Source organism: Geotrypetes seraphini, chromosome 5 (assembly GCF_902459505.1).
Source record: "Geotrypetes seraphini chromosome 5, aGeoSer1.1, whole genome shotgun sequence".
In the NCBI taxonomy this organism is placed as follows: Eukaryota; Metazoa; Chordata; class Amphibia; order Gymnophiona; family Dermophiidae; genus Geotrypetes; species Geotrypetes seraphini.
In genome coordinates, this window is record NC_047088.1 from 258,370,970 (window position 1) to 258,386,249 (window position 15,280).

Sequence of the window (15,280 nt, forward strand, 5' to 3'; positions counted from 1 at the left end):
GTTCATTTATTTGCATATCCTACCATAAAATCCTGTTTTAAGAGATTTTTTGATAGATCTCTCACTTTTCAGGCAGCCAAAATGAATGACTGGTTTGGTAAAATTATTCCAGGTGTTTCATCTTATTACTCTTTTAGAAAATCAGTAAAGACATAATTATATGATAGATTTGTAACTTAAGTTTTTATGGTCTTTTATCATTCATAATTATATATTTCTATGACTTGTATAAATTTGCTGATGTCCAGCTTTCCTTTGTTGTAAACCACCTAGAACCACCTAGGTATGGCAGTATATAAGAATAAAGTTATTATTATTATTACCATTGGTGCTGCAGGGCGTCTAGGGGTGGGTGACCTCGATAAGAACGCATGCCTTGCAGGAGACTCTGCCTGCACTGAAGGAGACCGTTGGTATCTGCTCTTGGCCTGCATAGAGAGACTCGATGCAGTAGATGCCCGAGATGCTGGCTGGGACAATGGCTCCTTAGCAGGCTTCGATGGAGGAGTGGCATCCGATGTTGATGCCAGTACTGCTGGTACTGATGGACCTGCCTTATTGCTGGGGTACATCGCCGAGCCCAAAAACTTCTGCTGCTGGATCTGCCGAACCTTCAAAGAGCACATTTGTAAGGTGAAACAGCGAGCAGGTCAGTGATGGAAACTAGGCACTGGCACCGACACTACTTTTTAAAATCACTCAGAGGTTTCGACATGGACGGAAAAATCGCAGCAGCAAACTCAAAAGACTCGATGACTGAAAAACACGACAACCAAGATAGAAAAAGGACCCAAAGGCCTGACCAAGGAAACAAAAAAAAAAATAAAATTTTTTTTTTGGGGGGGAGGGATTTTTTTTTTTTAATGAAAATTAGTTTATACTATAGTATAACAAGAAAAAACGCAGCCAACAGGAGAAAAAACTGCTGCTGGGAAGGCAATTTTGAACAATAGAACTTCTTTGCTCTATAGAAAATGAAGAACTGAGGAACTACGAGCTGACATTGGGTGGGAAGGCACTCACGTATGCACGGTCTGGGCAGTCTAGAAGTTCTACAAAGCTTAAAATGAGAGTGCACTTTTCACTGTTCGTACTGGGCTCCATGGATGACATCACCCACATGTGAGAATATGCTGCCCGATTGTCCCAAGATAATGTTGTATTAGATCATTTATTTTTTGTAAATCTCTTGTGAATTTCCATGAGGTACTGGCAGTATATAAATACAGTGGAACCTTGGTTTACGAGCATAATTTGTTCCAGAAGTATGCTCGTAAACCAAATTCCTAGTATATCAAAGCGAGTTTCCCCATAGGAAGTAAGGAAAATTCGCTTTGATTCGTTCCACTTCCTCCTCCCCTCCCCCTTGAGGCCACCGACGCTGCTCCATACCCCCTGGTGATCCGGCAACCCCCACTGCGAACCGGCATTCTCCCCCCTCCCCGCTCGCGTCGCCCCCTCCTCTCCCGCGATCCTATATCCCCTCCCCCCCCCCCGAGTACGCAACGACATCGCTTACCCTGATTGGGCACCGGCACCAGCACCAATGCACAGGAGGTGCCGGTGCCCGAAGATCCTCCCTCTTCTGGCCTGGGCTGGGCGGTGCGATGGAGATCCTCCCTTTTCCCTGTGCTGGGCTGGGCTTTGAGCATGCTCAAAGCCTTCTGGTCTCACTCTCTCCGAGATTCTGAATCTGAGAATCTCGGAGAGAGCGAGACCAGAAGGCTTTGAGCTTGAGCAAATGCTCAAAGCCCAGTCCAGCCCAGCACAGAGAAGAGGGAGGATCTCCCTCACACCGCCCAGCCCTGCCCAAGCCAGAAGAGGGAGGATCTTCGGGCACCGGTACCTCATGTGCATTGGTGCTGGTGCCCAATCGGGGTAAGCGATGTCGTTGCGGTGCTTGGGGGGGAATGTAGGATCACCGAGGGGAGGGGATTGGCGCTCGTAAACCAAGTCAAACTCGTTTTCCGAGGCGCCAATTTTGCAAATGTTTTGCTCGTCTTGCAAAACACTCGCAAACCGGTGCACTCGTAAACCGAGGTTTGACTGTATTGTATATAGGTCAGAAATATTTATTACTCCAGATTGAAGATCCCAGCACAGAAATTCAATGCTACTTGCACTGTAACAATGACAAATTAGCTCTCAACAAGATTCAGATCATATTATTCAGTAGACAGGGGTATTTACATTACATTACATTACATTACATTACATTAGGGATTTCTATTCCGCCTGTGCCTTACGGTTCTAGGCGGATTACAATATAGAAGATATCTGGGCATTTCCAGTAGAATTACATTACAGGATAAGAGTAAGTTACAGGAACGAATTATGATACTTCAATTTCACGGAAGATAATACATATCACGGAAGATAATACATATCACCGAAGATAATACATATCACCGAAGATAATACATATCACCGAAGATAATACATATCAACTGAAACAAGTTAAGTCAGGTGGGGTGTAAAAGAGTTACAGTAATTCTAGATCACAGACAAAGAGATACTATAGGTGGGTGTTTCCAAAGGCGTTGATTGGGAACTCATTGGATGGTGGTTAGAGTGATGGGAGATATTTTTTGAACAGTAGTGTTTTTATTTCTTTACGGAACTCTTTTATGTCTGTTGTTTTGGTCAGTAGTTTTGAGATGTCAGAGTCAATTTTAGCTGCCTGTGTCCCCAGAAGGTTGTCGTAAAGTTTCTTACGATGAGTACCGTAGAGAGGTGGGTAGGTGAAAAGGTTCTGTGTTCTCCTTCTTCTGGGTGAGAGGTAGTAGTGAAAACGGTTGTTTAGGTAGCTGGGTGCCGTGCCGTGGGTTACTTTGAAAAGGAGACAGTAGAGTTTGAATTGTGTTTGTGCTTTTATTGGTAGCCAATGAGATTCTAAGTATGCATTGGTAATGTGGTCGTGTTTGTTGAGTGAGTATATGAGTCTGAGGGCTGTGTTCTGGATGGTCTGTAGTTTTTTTATTGTGTTGGTAGGGCAAGGTAAGTAGAGGCTGTTGCAGTAGTCTACGATACTTAGCACAAGGGATTGGACAATGATCCTGAATTGGTCTTTATTAAAGAATTTTCTGATTTTTCTTAGATTTCGCATTGTGAGGAATGCTTTTTGGGTGATTTTATGGATTTGTGTTTGCATTGTGCAGCATCTGTCTAAATGTATACCTAGGATTTTGAGGGAGCTCTGTATTGGGTACTTGATTGAGTTTACTTTGCCGTTTATAAAATCACACCTAGCAGTGCCTAAATTGACTTAGGCACCAGTAGGCATGAACAACTTGATGCCGGTATATTAAGCCAAAATTCACCCCAACACTCTAAGTTCAATGGTTTCAGTCCAATTCAAGTTTTCATGTCAAAACTCATATCAGTTTCAACTATAGACCTCAGAAACACCACTCCACCACATATAATGAAGAACATTTTTAGCAGAGAGATTTACATGTTGTATCCTCACTGGTCTAAGTTGAATTTCTTTTATAAATATATTGTGCAATAAATTTTCTTAAGAATTCATTTAACCAATCTTTTTTTAAATTCAGCTTTAATGCCATATACTTTTAAGATTGATTACTTATCTCTGTGGTGTATATCTCTTTAATTAAGGCTTTTCTTGGCCTACAATACCTAAATCAATCCACACCCAACCATGCCTTCTTGCTGGTAGGTACATCAGTGTAGACGCCTACATCAAAATTGTAGGTGTCTACCAAGTTAGGTACCTACCAGCTAATTAATTTGTTTAATTCATTTTAAATTGATTTTTAATGGTACTTTCAGTTATCAGTGCCAATTAAGCAAAATTAAGTTAGATGCCTAACTGTAGGCCCCTTGTATAGAATCAGGGCCTTACTATCGCCCATTTTGTAAGTGATAAGGGCTCACACGGTATTCCTGCATGCACTAATGTATCTGCACTAACTGATCAGTGAAGGAAAGCCCATTCTCTGCTCCCTGACCTGCCCCCTAAAAAAAAAGAAAATATTTTTTAGTGTGTGAAGATAGTGCATGCAGATTTGGCATTTACTGCAGAATGCCTGATTGCATCCAGTGGTATGCCATTTTAAGCCAAATTAGCTGCATGTTGGCGCCTAATACTGCTTAGTAAAAGGACCCTCTAGTTACTAATTACAAGAATAAGCAGTATTAAAGTGTGCCTAAAATCGTAGAACACATTAGCAACTCTAACTATTAGGGGCCTATTTCCTAAATCACATTACACATTTTCAGTTAAAATATGTTAAGAGCTGCAGTTAACCCTTGGTAGCTGCAAAATATCAGCAGTTAACTTTTAGAGGCATTCCCAGCATGCTGGGGAAGGCAGCCATGCCAGTAATGCAGGGCAGAGGTTGGTACTATGTGTGAATATCATGGCTGCTAAAATGGAATGCAATTAGCTCTACCTCTCAAGGTATACTTAGCTGTTATGCGTTATCTGCTCCTTTAATATCTAATCTAATCTAATTTCCATCTTATATACCGGATCATTCCAGCAAGGACTCGAGCCGGTTAACAAACTTTAAAAGAATATAATAGAAAACAATAATGAAGGTAATAGAAAAATTTTCAATAAATTAGATCAGTTCTCAATTAAGAATCTCTGAAAGAGATAAGTTTTCAGATTTTTCCTAACAAGTGATAGAGATAATGATGTTCTGATAATCGAGGGAAGATCGTTCCAAACTTTTACCAAGGAATGTGAGAATTTACCTAGGGTTTTAATCCCTTTAACAGGTTGCTGAGCAAGATGAGTTCTATAGGATTGGGCGACACATTGACGAAATGGGTTGGGAACTGGCTTGGAGGTAGGCTTCAGAGGGTAGTGGTGAACGGCACCCCCTCCGAAATGACGGAGGTAATCAGTGGAGTGCCGCAGGGCTCGGTCCTGGGCCCGATCCTATTCAACATCTTTATAAGAGACTTGGCAGAAGGGCTGCGAGGTAAAATAACATTATTCGCCGATGACGCCAAACTAAGCAATGTAGTGGGCAAAAGCACAATAGACATAAATTCAATGTCCGACAACATGATGCACGACCTACTCCTACTGGAGCGCTGGTCTAGGTCCTGGCAACTTAGCTTCAATGCCCAAAAATACAAAGTCATGCACCTGGGCAGCCAAAATCCATGCAAGACTTACACCCTTAATGGCGAGATCCTAACAAGAACTGAAGCAGAACGAGATTTAGGGGTGATCGTCAGTGAGAACATGAAGACTGCCAATCAAGTGGAGCAAGCTTCATCCAAGGCAAGGCAAATCATAGGTTGCATACGCAGGAGTTTCGTCAGCCAAAAGCCTGAAGTCATTATGCCATTGTATAGATCCATGGTGAGGCCCCACCTGGAATACTGTGTGCAATTCTGGAGGCTGCATTACCGTAAGGATGTGCTGAGACTGGAGTCGGTCCAGAGAATGGCCACCTGGATGGTCTCGGGACTCAAGGATCTCCCGTACAAGGAATGGCTGGATAAGTTGAGGCTGTACTCACTCGAGGAACGCAGAGAGAGGGGTGACATGATCGAGACATTTAAATATCTCACGGGCCGCATCGAGGTGGAAGAAGATATCTTCTTTTTCAAGGGTCCCGCGGCAACAAGGGGGCATCCGTGGAAAATCAGGGGTGGGAAACTGCACGGGGACACCAGGAAATTCTTTTTCACTGAAAGGGTGGTTGATCGCTGGAATAGTCTTCCACTTCAGGTTATTGAGGCCAGCAGCATGCCTGATTTTAAGGCCAAATGGGATAGACACGTGGGATCTATTCACAGAGAAAGGTAGGGGAGGGTCATTGGGGTGGGCAGACTAGATGGGCCGTGGCCTTTATCTGCCGTCTATTTCTATGTTTCTACTTCCAGTTCTGTTAGGGATGTTTTTTTGTCCTTCTCTAGTAGTAGGAGTTTAGTTTTGTCTGGGTTCAGCTTCAGCTTATGATTTGTCATCCATTTTTCTACTGTTTCCAATGTGGTTTTCAGGCATCCTGTGGAGATTGGGTTATGGATGTCGAATGGAAGGATGATGGTTATGTCGTCCGCATAGCTGAAAGAAGTAATGTTTAGGGCGTCCAGGGTAGTGCCTAGGGAAGCTATGAATAGGTTGAAAAGTGTGGGAGAGAGGGGAGAACCTTGTGGCACTCCGTATGAGTTGGACTATGGTTCAGATAGAGTGTCTTTTGACTTGACTCTATATGTTCTTGTTTTAAGGAAGCCTTGGAACCAGTTGTGAACTTTACCTGAGATTCCTATTGCGTCTAGTGTCTGGAGAAGTATGGAGTGGTCCACTAGATCGAAAGCAGCTGAGAGATCAAATTGGATGATTAGCAGTCTGTTTCCTTGGCTGAGGTGTCTTCGAGCTATGTCTAGTAAAGATACCAGAAGAGTTTCTGTACTGTGGTTGGTTCTGAATCCGGATTGGGATGGATGTAGGATGATGTTGATATTTAGTTAATTAGATTGCTCAATTGGCTTGAACACCCTTAGCTTAGTTTCCTAATGGCTTATTAGTAAACTTTTTTCCTTTCACATAAAAGAATAGGAATAATATTTTCAATAAATCAGGCTCCAAGCAAGATATCGCACTTGGTGTGAAATAATGCTATATTGAGCTGAATGAGATCAGTCACTCATGGAGACTGGACATCTCCAAAAAGAACTTTATAGAAATCTCAAGAGACAAGGGGAATCACTGCTTGAAGAGACAGTGTTAAACCACTGGAAACTGTACTTCAATATAAAAACATAACCAATGCCTCCGCTGGGTCAGACCTGAGGTCCATCGTGTCCAGCAGTCTGCTCACATGGCGGCCCAACAGGTCCAGGACCTGTGCAGTAATCCTCTATCTATACCCCTCTATCCCCTTTTCCAGCAGGAAATTGTCCAATCCCTTCTTGAACCCCAGTACCGTACTCTGCCCTATTACGCCCTCTGGAAGCGCATACCAGGTGTCCACCACACGTTGGGTAAAGAAGAACTTCCTAGCATTCGTTTTGAATCTGTCCCCTTTCAACTTTTCCGAATGCCCTCTTGTTCTTTTATTTCTTGAAAGTTTGAAGAATCTGTCCCTCTCTACTCTCTCTATGCCCTTCATGATCTTGTAAGTCTCTATCATATCCCCTCTAAGTCTCCTCTTCTCTAGGGAAAAAAAACCAAGTTTCTCCAATCTCTCAGCGTATGAAAGGTTTTCCATCCCTTTTATCAGACGTGTCGCTCTCCTCTGAACCCTCTCGAGTAACGCCATATCCTTCTTAAGGTACGGCAACCAATATTGGACGTAGTACTCCAGATGCGGGCGCACCATCACCCGATACAACGGCAGATAACTTTTTTCATTCTGGTTGTAATACCCTTCTTGATTATACCTAGCATTCTATTTGCTCTCTTAGCGGCTGCTGCGCACTGTGCTCCCTGCCTATCAAGTAACATAACAGTATAGTAGATGAGGGCAGATAAACACTGATGTGGCCCATCTAGTCTGTTCACTAAGATGGTTAGGGTTCTTAATTGCCACTCCATGCAGGCTGCACCTACATCTTTCCAGCATTAAAGGCCATTTCTCTATTCTGTTAAACTGAAGAGCTCAATACTGGGTATATATCCTCTTGCTATTTTGTGATCCCTTCTGTTTATCCTACTCGCTTTCTTACCATTTTTGTCTACACTGTCTCATTCTCCAAGAAAATATATTTTTCTGATGTCACTTCTGAAAACAAATGACCATTAGGCAGATATGCAATGTCAAAAATTGGGGATATGCCCAGGTGGAAAAGGTATGGTAGTTCAACAATGAACTAAGAAAAACAGAGTTCAAATTTCACGTCCGCTGTTGACATTCCTTGTGACGTTGGGCAAACCACTTATCTCCTGATGTTTCTAGCACCCCATTAGATTTAGAAACTGTTTGGGATCAACTTTTTGTACCTGAATTCTAACAATGCTGTAAGCCACCTTAAACTTCTTTTAGGAAGGTGATTTAAATAATCCAAAATATAAAAGGCCCATTATACCATAATATCAAAAGCAGAAAGATAAAACTCCCAGGGCCACCTAACAGTTCAAAAAAAGTCCCAATATCATTTTCAGGCAACTTTCTCCTATTTAGTTAGCTAATGTAAGTTTCAGCCATACTATCAATAAAACAAAGTTTTGCTCAAACCATGTATTACTTTATTAATTCAGAGTGTCCTTACCTGAAAATTCTTGATGGTTATCAGGGTAGCTTAGGGCTCTTGGCATTCGAGATTTGGGGTAGCTGTCTCTGGTAAGGTCAATTACATTTTAGTTATATATCTGCATTACCATTACAAATCAGTATGTACAATGAGACAAAGTAAAATCTCTCTCAGCTACAGTATGGAACATTTTGGTCCTATTGAACTCCATAAAATAAAATAAACATAAGTGTAAGCTTCATTTTGTAAATGACATTATGTAGAAGCTGGGACATCCAGGTTGGTGTGTTCACATTTCCTCTAATATTACACAAAGGTTATGCTATGTATAAGGATAATGGCAAATACACATGTATTTGCCAGCACATACATGGGAACACTGATTTTTCAAATCTAAAATTTACAGAAAGAGGGGCATTACTCAGCATCTTCTATGTAAAAGTGCAGGCAAATATACATTATGAGATAACAGGATCAGAGCTAGATCTGTTCCCGTTATCGCATAATTGCTGGCATGTAAGTGGTACTTTTTACATTTATATATATAATCACCAAAATGTATGCACAGCTCTATTCCAGAATACTATATGTATGAGGGGCGTTCAATAATTTATCTACCTCAATTTAGTCCCCCAATAGCTCCACATACTTCATCCATTTTTCTTGCAATGACTTTAACCCCTTTGAAAAGAATTATCCTATTGTGCCCACCATATCTCCTAACAATCTCCAGTACAAAATTCCATACTCTACTCCTACAATGGATACAAACCATGCTCACAGACGGCCTTTTCCCAACTGACCTCTGAAATCATCATCACCCCGATCCAAAAAGACCCAAAAGGACCAACAGACCACATACAATGGGCCGAACTCAACAAACTCTTCAATAAGTACAGCCACGCTGCCCAGGTGTCCACCACACATTGGGTAAAGAAGAACTGCCTAGCATTCGTTTTGAATCTGTCCCCTTTCAACTTTTCCGAATGCCCTCTTGTTCTTTTATTTCTTGAAAGTTTGAAGAATCTGTCCCTCTCTACTCTCTCTATGCCCTTCATGATCTTGTAAGTCTCTATCATATCCCCTCTAAGTCTCCTCTTCTCCAGGGAAAAGATACCCAGTTTCTCCAATCTCTCAGCGTATGAAAGGTTTTCCATCCCTTTTATCAGACGTGTCGCTCTCCTCTGAACCCTCTCGAGTAACGCCATGTCCTTCTTAAGGTACGGCGACCAATATTGGACGCAGTACTCCAAATGCGGACGCACCATCGCCCGATACAACGGCAGGATGACTTCTTTCGTCCTGGTTGTAATACCCTTCTTGATTATACCTAGCATTCTATTCGCCCTCTTAGCAGCCGCTCCGCACTGTGCCGTCGCCTTCATTGTCATGTCCACCATTACCCCCAAGTCCCTTTCTTGGGTACTCTCATTCAATAACATCCCTCCCAAATTATAGTGTTTCCTCATTTAGAAGACATAAGAAATTTGTGCCCATCAATGAAAATCCTTATAGTTTTCCCTTAAATAAACAATTTCACCCAAATCTAGTTGGTGACAAACTGATTCTAGTGATTTCAAAACAATACATTTAATTGTACATTTTTTCTTCCTGTATTAGAGGAATGCCGCTGCAATACTATGTCACTAAATATGCCAATCAATATAGAAATAACAGTCATCTTACCCATCTAAAGGGCTATCTAATGAGGGACAGCTTCCAGAACCAGAGTTCTCAGGGCTGCTTAAAGACAAGGGATCCAGCATCTGTTAAGAAATATTGAGAAATTTATTTTTCAAGGATTCAATTATGATACTTCCTTTTTCACATCACATTGGCAGATACTCAGTATTTTGCAAATTTTCTGTAGTCTTGGAAAGCTAAAAACGAACTCTTCAGTATGTTACTATTGAACAAAAAAATCAGTAGACAAGAAGATATGACAGTTACCTGGTCCGCAGTTTCTGGAATGAACTCTCCCTCACTATTGATACTCGTATATGATCCATTTCGAGCAACCTGGTGTAGCTCATCTGGAATGTAGCCTGGGGGAGGTGAACTTCTATCCCTGGTCTGAGTACCTTAAAATAAAAAGGAATGAACAGATAAATGAAACACCACACATGAAATAAATATGCCTCAGATTTAATGCCAACCTCAAACATAGCCTTAAAATCTCCAAGGTAGGCCAGATAGTCTGATCTCAGTAGCAAGGAAATGCTTCTTAAGTGGAGGATAGTGAGATTTCTAGAACTGAACGGACTGCAGAACCCGAGCCAGCAGTGTAATATATTCTAACTCTCCCATCTTGTTTCTTAGACTTCTGGCATTTACATACAGACATTTTTAGCACAGTTACTTACCGTAGCATGTGTTATCCAGGGACAGCATGCAGATATTCTCACATCTGAGTGACATCATCCTCTGAGCCCGGTACGGACAGTGAAAAGTCTACTGTCACTTTAAGCTTTAACAAAGCTTTGTAACTGCCCGCACCATGTATGCACAAGTGCCTTCCCACACAACGTTAGCTTGTGGTATCTCAATTCTGAAAACTAGCTAAGATGCCTACCAGGGGAGGTGGGATGGTATGTGAATATCTGCCTGCTGTCCCCAGATAACACCGGTTAGGTAAGTAACTGTGCTTTAGCTTAGGACAAGCAGGCAGCATATTCTCACATGTGGGACTCCTTAGCTTAACTGAGATGAGATGGAGTAAGTGTTGACCTTCAAGAAGAAAACAAATTCTCAAGTACTGCTTGGCTGAATCTACCATCTTATCTGGAATAGGTTGCCAGACAACAGTGAGATGTGAAGGTATGAACTGAGGACCAAGTAGCTGCTTTGAAAATATCTTCAATGGGGGTGGAACATAGAAAGGCCATTGATGCTGCAATTGCTTGGACCTTGTGAGCTGTTACACGTCCCAAAAGCAGCAATCCAGCTTGAGTATAGCAGAAGGAGATGTAGGTGGCCAACCAAGTGGAAATAGTCCGTTTAGTGACAGGAATTCCCAATTTGTTAGGATCAAAAGAGATGACGAATTGAGGAGAAGTCCTGTGTAGCTTAGTTCATTCTAAATAGTAAGCCAAGGTTCGCCTACAGTCTAATGTGTGAAGAGCTATTTCCCCAGGATGAGAATGCAGCTTTGGAAAGAAAGCTGGAAGTACAATGAACTGATTGAGATGAAAGTCCGTACTGACTTTTGGAAGGAACTTAGGATGAGTTCTGAGAACAACTTTGTCCTGGTCAAAAACAGTGTAAGGAGGGTCACAGACTAATGCTTGGCATTCACTCACTCTTCGAGCAGAAGTGACACAAATTAAGAAAACTACTTTTCAAGTTAGGTACTTAAGATGAGTAATTGCAAGAGGTTCAAATGGAGTCTTCATTAAATAGCCAGGATCACATTTAGATCCCAAACAACTGGAGGTAGTTTGTGGAGGTTTGGAGTTCAAATGCCCTTTCATAAACCTGGAAATCAGTGGATGTGTAGTTAGACTAATAGAAAGGGCATGGAAGGCACTAATAGCACTGAAGTGAACTCTGACAGAAGTGGTTTTAAGCCCAGACATGGAGCAGTGGAGAAAGTAGTCCAGTACCAAAGGAATCAAGGATGTGGTAGAATTGAGATTATGAAGAGTACACCAAGAGGTGAAGCGAGTCCATTTAAGACGATGACACTGCTGAGTAGAAAGTTTCTGGGAAACAGTTAAAATAGCTTGAACTTGAGCAGAGACATCATAGTCTTCTATGCTGAAGTTGAAAGGTACCAAGCTGTTAGATAAAGACCTGGGTCTCGCAAAGGTCAGTCTGCAGAGACTTCAACTGATACAGAGTACCGCTGCCAAGCTCATTTTTGGTAAGAGTAAATTCTATCACTTAACCCCATTGCTCACGGAATTACATTAGCTTCCAGTGTATCTTAGAATTCAATTTAAGTGCGTTTGTACTGCATTTGAAATTCTCTTTGGCATTTTTATTACTTTGGTTCCTTTAGTTTGGAATGTACACAGATCTCAAATAAATAGGAGTTCAAATAAATTTAAAAAACTTACATTTCCTTCCTTTAGGGGTAAAAATAGAACTTTCAAGAGATTTAGCCACTCTTTCATTTTCAAAACTAACTGAGCTCTGGAATGAGTTACCGCTTTCACTTAGAAGTCTAGGCCCCTTCCTTTTATCTCAGAAAGCTCTGAAAACTTTCTTGTTTACTAAACACTTTGGAAACTAACCCCCCTCTTTTACAAAGCCGCAACAGCTCCAAAGCCCTTTAAATCTCTATGGGCTTCGAGGCCGTTACCGCAGCGGCCCGCGCTAAATGGCTTTGTAGAAGAGGCCCTAAGTCATTCTAGATTAAATTCTATATTTATCGTATTTTTTGCTCCATAAGATGCACCGGACCATAAGACGCACCCTAGATTTAGAGTAGAAAACAAGAAGAAAAAAAAAACCCCAAAACAACAACATTCTAAACCAAATTGTGTACTAATATATACCAGGCTCTACACACAGCCCCCTCACTCCCTGCCAGGCTCTGCACCCTGTCTCCCCTTCCCTGCCAGGCTGTTCTTTTCATTTTTCATATACACACAGCAGATATAAATTCTCAAAACTGACACATTTTGATCATTAAATTGAAAACAAAATCATTTTTCCTACCTTTGTTGTCTGATGATTTCATGAATCTCCTTCCTTCCTTTCTTTACCTCACTGCCTTTCAACCTTTGTCCTTCGTCCTCCCTCCTTCCCATGTCCCAAGTTTGAGTCCCCTCCACTAAACTGCCTTGCAGCCTTTGTCCTTCATCCTCCCTCCCTTCCATGTCCTGAGTTCGTGCCAACATCCCCCTCACTGCTTTCTAGCCTTTGTCCTTCGTCCTCCCTGCCGCGCTGGAGCCTACCTTCCTTCCTCCCTGCTGCACCAAAGCCTGCCTACCCACCGCCGATTCCTCCTCCTCTGCCCCTGGTCCGCCACCGCCGTTGCGCCGCAACTCCAGGAAGGGATGGGCCATTGTGCAGTGACTGCACCTCGCCAGCCCACAAGCCTTCCTGCGATGTCAGAACTGATGTCGGGGGAAGGCTTGTGGGCCGGCAACGTACAATCGCTGTACGCTGGCCCTTCCCTTCCCCAAGTTGCAGCACAGTGGCAGGGAGCAGCGGCGGCGAGCAGGGAGCGGGAGCAGGAGTAGCGGTGGCAGGCAGGCGGGCAGAGGCAAGCAGCAGTCAGCTCGCATACCCCCAATAAGTGGGACATTTTAAAAAAGGTACGACGGGATGGGTAGGGGTGCTTTAAAAAAGTTGCCTTCGCTTCATAAGATGCACCGAAAATTCCACCCAATTTTGGGTAGAAAAAAGTGCATCTTATGAAGCAAAAAATACTTACATTATTGTAAACCGAGTCGAGCACCTTTTTGGCTGAAGACCCGGTCTATAAAATTAAGTTTGTTTAGGTTGGGATGTAGAAGAGAACCTTGGCTCTGAGTTAGCAGAGTCGGAAAGAGCTGTGGGGTTATGGATTCTCTGACATTTAGCTGAAGTAGAAGAGAAAACCATGGTTCTCTGGGCCATCGAGGAGCTATGAGAATCATGGTGGCAGGTTCTTTCTTGAGTATGAATACGGTTTTGAGAATCAGATGGATTGGTGGAAAGGCAAACAGGAACTTGAGTAACTAATCCAGAGGAAATGCAACTGCCTCCAGGCGATGTGGGGAGAACTGTCTGGAGCAAAACTGTGGTAATTTGTGGTTTTTGGGAGATGCAAATAGATCTGTGGAGTCCCCAAATTGAGAAAATGTGGTGTAAGATTTTGGAGTTTGAGAGTCCACTCATGTGGCTGAAGAAATCTGCTAAGTTTGTCGAGAAGTTTAAGGTTAATGAGAGTCAAACAATCCATGAATAATTTTATAAAACTACAAGCACATTTAAACTGAACTCTGTAACAAAACAGGAGCCAGTGTTAATTGTTAAACAATGAAGTAACGTGCTTGGATTTTGACTTTCCAAATATTAGTCATGCTGCAGTGTTCTGTATTAATTGTAATCTTTTCTGATTCCCTTTACTTAAGCCAACATAGACAGAATTGCAATAGTCCACCTGAGCTAAAATAACTGACTGAACCAATACTGTAAAATGGTGTTGGTAAATAAATAGTGGACACTTTCAATGTGCGTAAACTAAAAAAAAAACAAACAACCTATTTCTTAATCAGATGATTTACCTGATGATTGAAAGAATCATCTAAAAAATGATTCCAATTACTCTAGAACTCTATTGGTAGAACTTCACCAATGTTAAGTGCAACTATGCTTGGAATATTTGCTAATTTGGGACCAAACCAAAGCAATTTTGTTTTTGTTGTATTTAATTTAATTTGGATCTGAAGTGACTAATGGTGAAGTTTGGAAAAGCATGAATTAATATTAGCAGAAAAATTACTCAAATTCGGATCTACTTCCTGTAAAATAAAAATATCATCAGCATAAGTGACTAAAGTTTCAATAGAGTTTAGTGGAAAGAAATTTAATACAGTCATATAAATATTAAAAAGAACAGAGGACAATGGTGAACCTTCAGGGACCCCACAGTCTGAAAACTACAAGGTAGATGTTGTACCATTTAAATTTACCATGTATGATCGCAATGAAGAAATCCTTTGAACCAATTGAGAACGTTACCTTCCAAACCTAAATCAGACAATAGTTGAACAAGAACATCATGGTTCACAACATCAAAGGCTGCTGAAAGATCGAATTGCAATAAAATTGCAAAACGATTCTGTGAAAGTAAACTTTGAATTTTAGAGATCAAGGATAACAATAAAGTTTCTGTACTGTAGTTGGAGCGATAGCCATGTTGAAATGGAGATAGTATGGAGATAGAACTGGCTTTTCCATGAAGAGAGCAAGATTGGGTACTATGTGACCTCGATTCGCCATGCTCAGGATGCACCTGTACCGAGGGAGGCTGTGGAAGCACTGGTGCCGTTTGTGTTTGCAGTACTACAGCAAGCTCTCGGTGTAACAGCTCTTTAAGTTGGTTCTGGATGGACTGCACCGGTTTGATGCACAGGTACTTATGGTAAGGCAGGATGTCAAGGCGTGG

At 41.8% G+C, this 15,280-nt stretch overlaps 1 protein-coding gene across 3 annotated transcripts in view; it reads right to left on the reverse strand.

Moving 5' to 3' along the window:
- LOC117360795 (general transcription and DNA repair factor IIH helicase subunit XPB) overlaps positions 1-15,280 on the reverse strand; it is a 262,217-nt gene that overhangs the window by 170,421 nt on the left and 76,516 nt on the right. For all 3 annotated transcript variants that reach the window (XR_004539518.1, XM_033945177.1, XM_033945181.1), the window contains exons 8-10: positions 10,129-10,259; positions 9,865-9,944; positions 8,197-8,264 (exon numbers count right to left, since the gene is read on the reverse strand). Coding sequence is in view for 2 of the 3 variants with exons in the window: in XM_033945177.1 (XP_033801068.1) it covers positions 8,197-8,264; positions 9,865-9,944; positions 10,129-10,259 (279 nt within the window). In the remaining variant the exon portion in view is untranslated. The remainder of the gene's footprint in view (positions 1-8,196; positions 8,265-9,864; positions 9,945-10,128; positions 10,260-15,280) is intronic.